Source organism: Acanthopagrus latus, unplaced genomic scaffold (assembly GCF_904848185.1).
Source record: "Acanthopagrus latus isolate v.2019 unplaced genomic scaffold, fAcaLat1.1, whole genome shotgun sequence".
NCBI lineage: Eukaryota > Metazoa > Chordata > Actinopteri > Spariformes > Sparidae > Acanthopagrus > Acanthopagrus latus.
The window spans coordinates 319,155-331,488 of record NW_023504064.1 but is presented as its reverse complement, the minus strand read 5'-3'; the positions used below and the strand labels follow the sequence as shown (position 1 = coordinate 331,488).

General features: G+C 38.4%; 1 protein-coding gene and 2 long non-coding RNA genes across 4 annotated transcripts; 1 reads left to right on the top strand and 2 right to left on the bottom strand.

Moving 5' to 3' along the window:
- Positions 1-258: 258 nt before the first annotated feature.
- On the bottom strand, positions 259-4,359 carry LOC119016131. Its single transcript, XR_005073835.1, has 3 exons — positions 3,475-4,359; positions 2,508-2,648; positions 259-2,406 (listed from the first exon to the last, which is right to left on the bottom strand). It is a non-coding gene; the product is annotated as an uncharacterized LOC119016131 (long non-coding RNA).
- On the top strand, positions 2,671-7,498 carry LOC119016129. Its single transcript, XM_037092031.1, has 5 exons — positions 2,671-3,056; positions 4,472-4,931; positions 5,629-5,697; positions 6,330-6,467; positions 7,116-7,498. The coding sequence occupies exons 2-5, from the start codon at positions 4,473-4,475 to the stop codon at positions 7,338-7,340; spliced, it is 891 nt and encodes a 296-aa protein (XP_036947926.1). The 5' UTR covers positions 2,671-3,056; position 4,472; the 3' UTR covers positions 7,341-7,498.
- Positions 7,499-8,718: 1,220 nt separating this feature from the next.
- Positions 8,719-11,582, bottom strand: LOC119016134. 2 transcript variants are annotated; one of them, XR_005073839.1, is made up of 3 exons: positions 11,259-11,582; positions 10,976-11,134; positions 8,719-10,902 (listed from the first exon to the last, which is right to left on the bottom strand). It is a non-coding gene; the product is annotated as an uncharacterized LOC119016134 (long non-coding RNA). The 2 variants fall into 2 exon arrangements; XR_005073838.1 differs by having other exon boundaries at positions 10,976-11,582.
- Between the last annotated feature and the right edge of the window lie 752 nt (positions 11,583-12,334).

The following is a 12,334-nucleotide window of genomic DNA, read 5'->3' as shown; positions in this document are numbered from 1 at the left end:
ACTTTTGCAGAAAAATAGTAGCATAGTTCAAAAGCTGTACATTTTGATAGCCAAATGTTTTCTCTATATAAGTATTTGCAATGGTTGTGAAGATGACTAATATTAGTATTAGTGGTAGCAGTAGTGGTAGTATTAGTGGTAGCTGTACTAGTAGTACAGCTATTAGTAGTAGTACCAGAAATAGCAGTTGTAGTTGTGGAAGACATCATACCAAAGTATTTGTCTCTATATTCTACCAAAACATTATGAGTCAAGAGCCTTCATTACAAATACATTTTAATTGTCTTAAATCTGATTATCATTTTGTCAGCATTTGTAATTCACACAGTAATTAGACCATTTCAAAATTTAATTGACGTATTTGCAGTAATAAAGCAGTAGAAGTCAAATCCACAGCATAATATACAAACAAGCCTGATGAGATACACAAATAGAAATCAAAACATATTTCAAAAACATTTACAAAACAATTTCAAATCTATTCATGTGAGCATTACGAGTTCATTGCACAATAATTACTACACAGACTATTTGATAATAAATCATGAATCAAAAGTGGATACTTGTTCAGATGTTGAAACTAATTTATAAACATAATAATACATTGTGAATACGTGATCGAATAGCCTATGAGTATCTTAGTAGGATTAAAAAGTTGATGAACTGAATTGAATTCACTTTGATGACATTAAAATGATATGAACATAACTCAAGTGACCTGAAGGGAATTAAATGGTACTGAACAGTATTAAGTTAGAATCCCACAATCACACATCCCACTTTGATCAACCAGAAGGAACCTTACAGGATTTTATGGAAATATGGTATGAATACCACTGTAAAATGCATGTAAGAGAGCAAAGATTTTTGTGAAGGCACCTCAGTCAATGTTGACTCATAAAGAAATAAAGTATAAACAAAAGAGAGAAAAAAAGAAATACATCTTGAGACAAAGGTTTCCTATGAAGTCCAGGTAATTAATTTTAGCCTTGAAGTGTATTTCAGGGCATTTTCTATGATTGTGTGATGGGTTGATTATTCAAATGAATTAAATACACTTTCCATTTCATACCAACCAATGAACAATTTGACGTTAAAATGACAGGATCTTAAAGTAACGTGAAAGGAATTTAATGGAAGTGAACAATATTAACTTAGGATCCCACAACATGGAGAGGAATAAAATACACTACATGAAATTAGGGTTATTGGGTTATTTTTGCCTATCATTTTTTTTTTATACCTTAATATCTTTACTTTTTATATGTTTGGTCCACAGACAACAGGTGTAAATTGTTTACAAAATGCAAACACATGTCAACACATACCCCTTGGCTATTAGTATCAACACACCAGTCTGTTACAGGAGTAAATAAAGCGCAAAGGCCACAGTGCTATTGAACCTCACTGTCACTTAACCATCTTAATACTAGAATCCATGAAAAAAAAAACTTGCCTCCACCTCCACCGTCATGAGGCCCTGCAGAGCTTTGCACTCCCCCGAGGAGTAACAGGTGAGGCAAGGTGAATCTGGGTCTGGACGACTTTCTGGTGCTCCAGAATGATGATCATATCTGCTGTTCGGCACACAAGCATAATTTGGTCCAACATGTATTTTTGATTTTTAAGCAATTCAGACTGGCACCTTGATCTGGAAAAGATTAGAGTCTCTACCTTAAGGTCAGGGACTTTGCTGTGATGCCTTCGTCTTCTTCATTTTCAGACTTAATTATTTAAATCGACTGGTATGTAATTTAGCTAACAATGGCTAGCTTTATCTTGATTTATAAACACTGGGCTTTCTTTGGTGAAATGGGCCAATTCAGCCAACACCCCTTCATTCTTAGAAAAACTGTGTCAGTAATATACCTCTACTTTAAGTGAACTAGGTGACAACAAAATGTTGGTCAAAATTTAGCATAAGCAGCAGCCTATGTTAGCAGGCTAAACTACAAGTTTTTCTCAGTTGGCTTTCACAATAGACTTCTATTGCTAACGTTACATTATTTCACAGCCTCAGGGGGTATGGATCCCTGTACCAGATAAATGTGGACAGAAGGACAGTGTTCTTCAGAACCACTGGCATTGAAGTCACAGGTGAGCCACCCAGAGAGGTAGAGGCCTTGTTGCCCTCCAAAAATTTAAATAGTAGCATGTTTACCTTTTTTCAATTTTGAGCTTCTCTTGAGATGGCTCACAGAGATTTTTTTTTCCTGATCTGGAAGACATCATTGACTTGTGTGAACACGTGTAGGATGCCACTGTTCTCATCCTCCTCCTTCACGGGCCCCGAGGATCTCTGCATGTTGATAACGTGTTTTGGTTTATGTTGAAAGACATATAAACATATGGCCTGCTATCAGCATTTCCCCATAGAGAACAGGAAATTGAGATGATATTCCTTGCCTGGACAAAAAGGACATTGTAAGGAAAGGAGTCACAAAAATATTAAATGAAATAAAAGTACCAAAATACACACAGTTAAGTATATACATTGTGGGGCTTACTCATACTATTTCATCCATCTCTGTTTAAGAAGCTCTTGATCATCATCCAGTCAGCCCCGAGCTTTACTCGAACCAGGGTCTTCTGGGACATGTCAGACTTCATCATATCATATCTTGGGGACTCCATCTCTAATCAAAGATCTTCAACAAAAGATAAGTGAAAAAACTATTGAAACTGACAATACTTTAGGTAAACAAGAAAAATACTAGTGAACCTATCTTAGTAACTGAAATTATCCTACAATCAAACGTTACTCCGATATGTACACATGTACACACACACACACACACACAGTCCATCACGAGCGCATTGCAGAGGCGGTTAAATTACCAGCGCGTGCGGACCGTTATCACACTCCGATCTACAACCGATTATCTTTGTCAACAGCTCTCGTTATCATCAGCCTAAAGAATAAATTAATGCCTGTGAATATATAATTTTTTCTTGTAAATAGTTCCGATTTATCATCTACGCATTTGTTTATAATTCCTGCTTCGTCTTCCTTGGTTTTCTTCAATCTCAGACGTATTTAACTACTCCAATCAACCGTAAGTAATGAGATGTAACGTAAGTAATCGTTAGCCAACGATAGCTAGCTTGATCTATGCATTCATTTATGAACACTGGGCTCTTTGATGATCTGGGCTACTTCAGCCAACATTACTTTATTCTCAACCAGGGAACATTAGCCTATGTACAAAAACAACTTAAGCATAACTTCGAGGCAAACCACATAATTCCTTTTTAATTGACGCATAGTCCATCACAACAGTTAATCAATTAAACTATCGACTAAATTAGCTTTCTTGATCCGGGCTAACGCCTAGCTTCACGTTTGCGCAACTCGCATTACATAGCCTCAACAAAATCGTTGCAAATTACAGATACTGAATTTATTTCGGGGAAATAAAAACTGCAATGCGCCATCACATCACGCGTCGTTACAATGCATCTTGTAAAACTTACCTGTGAAAGTCCTTTTATCCGACGATAGTCCATTTTGTAGGGAGCTCGACTGCAGCCGCAACTAGTGGTAATGTCTTCGTCCACGAAGACATCAGGAAGTCGTAAAAAAAACGGCTGCACACAGGGAACAAAAACGTTGGTTCCGGTGTTACACCGAATTCTGACCCCATGTGAATTTTATTGCAAAATAAAACACAACGTCTTTTTGTAGACAAACTCTTTTACTGTGTACAACCTAGATACTCCGATATACCATCAGAAATACAAAAGACCCCCTCAAATAAAAACATCTTCAACATTAACATTATTTTTGAAATGCAATATATTTCATAATACTAGCTACCTTGATTTTAATGTAATATGTTACATGACAATGTACTGTAAGCATAGAGTGATAAATCACTTACAACTAATTACTTTTTAGTTACGGTGAACAAAACGCCCAAATAACCCATATAGAACAATTGAATGGCCTTCATGGATCTAGCAAGTCTGGGGTAAACTATTTAACAAGTTTCTACAGTGTAATATATTTACCCAAAGCTCAAGGAATCAGTCCAGTACACCACCAGTAGACCTTTGGGGCACTGCAGCTTGCTACGTTACTTCCACTGAAACTGATTATCTTTGCCACTGACTAGCTGAGGTTGTTATTCCAAGTGTCACAACAATATGGAAACAATTTCTACCTATAAAGATGTTTATATTAAGTCACTTTTCATAATCAAGCGTCATTCAAGGAGATGTCTTTCACTGACATATCACATAGTAGGTTAAACATATAGGAATTCATCACTAAAGGTTCTGTAGAGGTAGATTTTTTTTGTTGTTTGTAATCCTATAAACACTTTCAGTAATCCATTATCAATTGGCAGGGAAGTTTGCTATGTAGACAGACAGACAGAGAGAGAGACCCACAAGTCCTCCATTTCAGTTAGGCTTTTGACACTTAAAAAACACTTAATGTCTGTGTGTGTTTATGTTTTTTGTGTTTCAGAATGGCATTGAAATCACTCTTGAACACCAAATCCCCCAACCAGTATTTCCACCCACCACCCTTGAAGATCTTAGTTCTTAGGATAATCGATGCCCCAAAAGTGATTTCGTGGGATTTTTCTAAAACAGTGGTCACACCAGCCACAACAAAATTTAATAAGGTGGCAATATTTTCAGACGGCCAGACATGCACTAAAGTCACGATCTTTCAAGAGTTTGGTGATAGAATCAAAGAGGGTTACACATATATAATGAGGGGACATACAATCAGGGGAAGTGACCCACCGTACTACCTCAACATCAATGAAAGAACAATGTTCTTTCGAACCACTAACCTGGAGGTGACAGAAGAACTCTACCAACAGGCAGAGGCCCTTCTCTATCCAGCCTCTCCTCTCACTCCACTCTTTGAGTGCTTGGCGTCCAAGGGCCTCATGACTGTGGAAGGCCAAGTGATCGAGGCAAGTTTTTTCATTGCTTTTAGTATTACAGTTTTTCTCGATTGTTTACACACAAAAACTGGTACTTGAGACACACTGACCACAACATGTAACTCATGCACCAACCCCCTGAACCAATTCTGCTAAACTACAAGCACAATTCCTGCTTTACACTCAAATGGCAGTTCTAAAACACACTTTTTTCAAAACACTACACACAATTCTCTGCATTTGGCACAATTTTCATGGAGAAAATCTCTTGTTTTCACAAGGAACACACTGTCATTCAAAATTCTAATGTCAATTTCCCTATTATGCACACTGACTCATCACATGGGTAAACACATGTCACACAGTTTTACAATTAGCAATCAGAGCTTTAGGTTTTGCCCATCATGTGTGTGATTTTTGATTTGTGTGTAGAGTTCTGAGAGTATGAGGCATGCTTTCAGAAAATGTGTGTAAACAATAGAGAAAAACTGTAAGATGGTAAAGTGGTATTGAGTGTCCATAGTACTGTGATGGGCACTTTCCATTTACTCCTGTAACACATGAGTTTTTTTTATAGTAATAAACTTTGCATTTGTGTTCAGACTTTGTTTGACCCTTGGTTGATAAAACCAAGACTTTTATTTACAGTTAAAAGTACAATCATTATAATGATATATAATTTCATGATAAAACATGTGAAATTAAAACAATCCATCTCGTCTTTTAGGTATTACCAGTCAAAAAAGTCACTCTTGGTGGTCACTGTGTACCTTTAAAAAAGGTTATGCTGGAGCAGGTAAGCTTTAAAGCCATAGGTATGATTCATGGACAGGTGGAGATGGGGAAAAGGAAGGGGAAATAGAGAGAGTTGGAATAAAAGAGGGAGGATGAAAAGAAAGAGGCAGGACATGGACATCAGACAGTAGAGGGGAGGCAGATCAAGAGAAGAGCAAAATGAAGGTAGATGAAGACAGAAGGAGAGATGGGGAAGAATGAAGAGAAGAAAAGAAAAGAGAAAAGGAAAAACAAATTGTGTGTGCGCACATGTGCCAGCATGTCTGACCCATACCGAAACGAGTTCTGTATGATTTTTCCGCAGACAAATTGAGAGGAACTCATGCTAGCTAATTTCAGACATTATAAAGCGTTCATGAACAGGTAGATAGGGGGTGGAGAAGGAGGGGTAGATAGATGAGATAGAGGAAGAGGATGAGAGAAAGAGAAGAGACTAGCCAAAAAGGAAGAATAATTAGAGAAGATGAGGTACAGGAGGAAGAGAAGGGGGAATAATACAAAAAAAGGAGGTGGAAGAGATAGAAGGGGAGATAGAAAAAGGAGCAAAGAAAATGGGGAGATGAAAAAGAAGAGGTAGTATTCAAGTGTTATAGTTGTTGGTGTTTTTACAATGTATTCCCCTATCTTTGACAGGGTAGTGACAAGATGGAACTCTGCCTCTGGCGAGAGGCAGCCACTGAACAAGTGCAGGTTGGCGAGAGGTTGACAGTGACCCACCTCAAGGTCACTAAGAATGGGAACTTGCAGTCAACTGTTCACACTGCCTTTAAGGTACTGTCTTGTTTCTGTTTATTTTTTTTTTATTGAATACACAACCCTTTTTCCTAATTTTATGACTTTGAAACACTAGAAAGAGTTACATTATATTAGGTTTTGAAAATAAAATCAATAATTATAATTAATTATAATAGTTTAGGTGAAAATGCTAGACCCAGAACGCAGAGGCTAGAGGCAGTAAAACAGTTCAGAGTTATTTAGTTACAAAAACAGCTGGGACAATGACAGAGAGGCAATGAGGGTGAGTGGTCTGAAAGTGAGGAGGTGAAACACGCAGGAGAGCAGGTGGAGCTGAGCGGTGCAGGGTGCTGCACACAAGAGAGGAAAACACACGAGCATGACAAAAAAGAAATCTAAGTGTTTTGTTCAAAACACTGGCGCAAAAGCACACAAAAAACGTAGCAACACTAGAAAAACAAGGATTGGCAAAAACTCAAGGGTACAACACAGATATAGTCACCATATAGGATGAAACGATCTGGCACAGAAGTAGTGAAGAGACCAAGCTGATCTAGCAGGACTTGATGAGAGACAGACACATACCAGGAAGAAGCAGGTTAGGGAGAAAGGAGGGCAAACAGACGGGGAGAAAACAGTAACAATTCTCATCTCATGCAGCATGTTTATTTAATCTCTCAACAGAAACCAGAGACTGAAGTAAAGGAAGGCTCTATCCTGGGGGTAATGGAGCAGCACCAGGACGAGGGGTTCCTCCAGATCCTGCTTGATGACGACTCCATTTACACCATCAGAAAGGAGCTATGGTCCCCACTTAATGAGCAGTTGGTCAAAGGGCCAATTAGAGTGGTACTGACTACTGAAGGGGGAGAGATCATTAACATAATAACAAAGGCAAAGGAAGAGTGAAGGGGTGGAGGGGGGCAAAGAGGGTGAGCTTGAATTTAGTTGGGGGGTGAGATTGTTGTAAAAAGTTTGTAAATGTTCTGGGTTTTTTGCTCTTACATTTATGTGTTTGAATTTTTAATCTGTTCCTATGTTCAGTTGTTTTAATAGATGTTTTATAAGCGTGGAGGGGGGCAAAACAGGGGGATGGGTTGGCTTTGTGCTTAAATTTATGCGGGTGGGGGGGGCTGTTGTAATAATTTTGTAAATGTTCTCTTTTTTGTTCATGAATTTATATTTTAATTATATATTGTTATGATCTTATTGTTCAATTTTGTTAATAAATGTGTTCCCTCATGATGCAACAACTATAAAAATCCCTCGATTTCTAAGGGAGTCTGGGATAGTGCCATTACTAGTGACATTCATCACTTCATTATGAGGTCCATATCCATGCTTTTCACAAACGCCCGCACACACACACACATGCACACACATACACAGTCAACTTCTAGTAGTCCTGGTAAAAGTAATTGAAGTAGTAATAGTAGAACTACTTGCTGAAGTATCAGTAGCTTAACATCATGGTGATGGGATATTTTTTGTGTGCCACCCATCCCCGCCCTAAACACAAGCGCACGCTCATACACACCGCATGCACGCACACACAGGCTTGGACACACACGCACAGCCACTTTCTGCTGCGCCTTGCCTTGGTAACTACCTTAAATTACCAAATAATAGCCGGGTTTCTGTTTACCGCAAGGTCCCCTTTAAACGCGGGTGCGCTGGTTGCATAAATCGTTTCCTCCGCCGCATCAACTTAACTTGCAGAAGACGTTCAACTATTGCCCAGAGGGATGCCAGATAATTCACCGAGAGGCTGGCAAAGTTTGTGACATTTTCATCCCGGATTTTTGTGACAAAGGAATTAAACGCCTGTCCCAAATTGCCGCTTGGTTCCTGACAGTGTCTGGGCCCCGGTGCAGCTGCACCGGTTGCACCGCCAATACTTACGCCACTGTGAAGGATGCTGATGCAGTAGCAGAACGAAAGTTGATGTTCCAATGAGAATGAATTTAGCAGAAAAAACTGACTATTTCAAAAGCTTAAAAGGCTGAAAAGTAATAGGCTGAATGGGAGTGAAAAGCGTTTTGATAGCTCAATGGTTTCTCTACCTGGATGCATGAAGGAGTAGTAGCAGAATTACATTTTAAAATGTCTCCATAAGAATGAATGGTCAAGATTTTGCAGAAAAAGACTCATTTTTCATGAGCTTAAAAGGCAGTAAAGTACAGCTATTGGTAGTGGCAGCAGCAGCAGTAGGAGTTGTAGTTGTAGAAGACAATATAGTTCAAAGTATTTGTCTCAATATTATACCAAATCATGAAAAGACGATAAACTTCATTACAAATAAATTTTAATTGTCTTTTATCTGATTATTATTTTGTCAGGATTAGGGTTATTTGTGTCAGTTTGTAATTCACACAGTAATTAGAACATTTCAAGATTTAATTGAAGTATCTGCAGTAATAAAGCAGTAGAAGTCAAATCCACAGCATAATATACAAACAAGCCTGATGAGATACACAAATAGAAATCAGAACATATTTCAAAACATTTACAAAACAATTTCAAATCTATTCATGTGAGTGTTTCGACTTCATTGCACAATAATTACTACACAGACTATTTGATGATAAATCATGAATCAAAAGTGGATACTTGATCAGATGTGGAAACTAGTTTATATACATTATAATACATTGTGAAAATGTGATTGAAGTTTGCCTATGAATATCTTAGTAGGATTAAAAAGTTAATGATTGGATTGAATTCACTTTGATGACATTAAATGATATGAACATAACTCAAGTGGCCTGAAGACAATGTTCAGCTAACTAATTTGAGTCTTAAGTGTAATTTAGGACATTTTCTGTAATTTGTGGGATTGGTTGATTATTTAAATTAATTGAATATATTTTCTGTTTATGTCAAACACGAACCAACGAACAATTTATAAGACAAAAGACAATACATGAAAGCAGGCATTGCAAAACCAAAATCCACTGTGCCTCTAGCAAGTAATTAGTAAATAAATAAATAAAAAGCTCTGTGCCTTGGAAAGACCACAAAGAAATGTTTCGTCACCATGCTGGTGGCAATTGCACTGACAACTGATGTGCAAAGGGAAGAGATTTTTTAAAACCCATTCAGCAAACTTTGGCATAACAAATGTTAATAGACTGTAAGTTTTTTAGTAAACTGGGTTTGGGTGAATCTCCATGAACTGTTTGACTCCTCCTTGCCCACTATTTAGTTCAGAGACACAAACACAACTTCAAATGAAATTAGATTTTAAAAAATGTGATTATCATTACGTTTCCTATTCGGAAATAAATAGAAGAAAAAGCAATAAAACAAAATACTAAGACACAAATATGAGAAAAATATATAGAAAATACATGAAAGCAGTCCCTTTCAAATCAAAATACTGGTTTTCAAAATACTTCCTAAGGCAGGGCTCAACAAAATATATATTATTACAATCAGTAGTAGTTGTTGTTTGTTTTTGGGTTCAAATAAAATTATTTTGTTTGTTTGTTTGCTATTTGTTCCTTTTTTAAAGAGGGATACAGAGAGTGATGGGTAAATATTGGGTGACAGGATTGAGCAATGACACCATGTACATGCCTGATGATACTGTAATATTAGTGATTTCAGATATTGTTCAGCCCTACCATGAAAAGTTTTCAGATTGTAGTTAGACTTAGGCTAATTAGCCCCAGTAGTTTATGGCTTCAAGCTCCAGTAGCCCTGGACTGACTCAGAACTCAGTTAACCTTTACTTTTTAAAGTTAACATCACTTTTGTGACCTCAGGTCTCCAGGTTTGTTTCCCAATCAAATCACGTGACAAGGCTCATATCCAAGCCATGTGTTTGGGACGTTCTAAAGACCAGACCCTGAGCTTCAGTGTATAGTCTCAGTACTGGGCTTATCCAAAACTGCTTTTCAGAGGGTTACACTAGCCCAAGGCTAAGTATACAATGGTGAAAAACCTTTACTATACCTACCAGCTGAAACCCCACACTAATGATTACTATTTTTTAAATAGCTGACCCTACAGAGTAGCAAGTTCAGATGCATGTGGCATAATGGAAATGATTTCCACCTTTATCTGTGTCCTCTGTTGGATAGCCAACAGATAAAGATGGAAAGGATGAAATGAAAAAAAAAAACAAAAAAAACAAACATACATTTTCATGAAATGAAAAATAAAAAAAATGTTCAATGAATCATATAAGACAAATAATTAACAAAACAGACGAAACTCGTGTCCTATATTTCAGATTTGGTTCAGTAGTGTAATCTTCAGTAGTGATTCTGTCATGATGCTGTTTGTTCAATCTGTTCATTGCTGCCACAAACCACAGCTGTCAACAGATTTAGATGGATCTGAGGTCAAGACCTTTGATATGTTCAGTTGCTGGAAGAACTGCTGCTCCCTATTATCTGGTCATGTTTGGCATGAGGAAAGCGTTGCCGACACAGAGGCGTTGAGAGTCAGGGGAATGGAGTTCACCCTGTCAAAAGACAACAGAAACTTTATAATCTGAAAACGATGACACAATATGACACCACAAAGTAATCAAATACCTTGAACACTGCTGCAGGGCAGAACCCCATTTTCCCTCTAGAGTCACCTGACACAGAGAAGTTCTGAAGGGTTGAATGTCTTATGCATGTTTAGCTCTCTGAGTAGTCTGGAGGTCTCAGCTGTGCAGTGGCTGGATCACAATGGAGGACCTGAAGAACCTGAAGAAAGATCTTCATTCAAAATACACTCCCAACTGTAACTTTAAAGTCAAAAGCTACAAAAACTGTTAGATAAAGCACACACAAGCATATTTGTTCAAAAAATAAACCCTTAATGGCCTACCTTATGCTTAGTTATGGAGAAGCCTTTGCAGTGAGAGGGAAGCACATGTCTCTATGTGATCCAGCAGTGATGACTCCATAATCGACTGACAGTTATCGTCGATTGACAGTTAAGCCAGTGCAGCTGCCTCATCTGTGGCACCATGGTGTCGATGGTCATGGGTTGATCCTCACAGTATTGAAGAATATAGGACCAAGGTGGTGGGTGGCTGTAGCTCAGCAGGTAGAGCAGGTCGACTAGTGATTGGAAGGTCACTGGTTCATTCCCAGCTCCGGGCAGTGCTCAGCTGCATGTCGAAGTGTCCTTGAGCGAGATACTGAACCCCACATTGCTCACTAGTGAGGGCCCTGTGATGAGCTGGCGACTTATCCAGGGAGTACCCTGCCCTCGCCCTGAGACAAGGCTGGGATTGGCTCCAGCAGCAACACCCCGTGACCCCATGGAAAGGGATAAGCGGTTTGGACAATGACATGACATGACATGACATGACATGACATGACATGACATGACATGACATGACATGACATGACATGACATGACATGACATGACATGACATGACATGACATGACATGACATGACATGACCAAGGTGGGCTGGTGTCCTCACAGAGGAGCACTGACTCTCCCATCCGGGGAACAGTAAACTTGCATTATTTTGAGTATCTGGGAATGCCATCCACCCTGCTAGAGAGTGTAGTGGGAAATTTGGTGGGAATGTGGGATTTCAACTGGTAGGTGGAAGTACATCAGAAAGTATGTGTTACATTAAGAACACATACTTACTGATGTATTTTTGCTACAGTAAATGTTGGCAGCTGTATACAGCTGCTGAAATAGTTTTGGCCTGTGCATTTATCAACCCCAACCCAGACCCACCCTGACAAATGCACAGGCCAAAATGTGCTGTCAAAATGGTCCATTACATCATCGTTATCTGTAAACCGATTAAGCCTTTTTGATTATTTCTGATGGCCCTTACCTGCTATGCTGCCATGTGTTATTCTTCATTAGTTCTATAATTATAATTATATTTCCTATGGTTGCCATGTTCTTAATTGTATTCTATTGTATTGTTA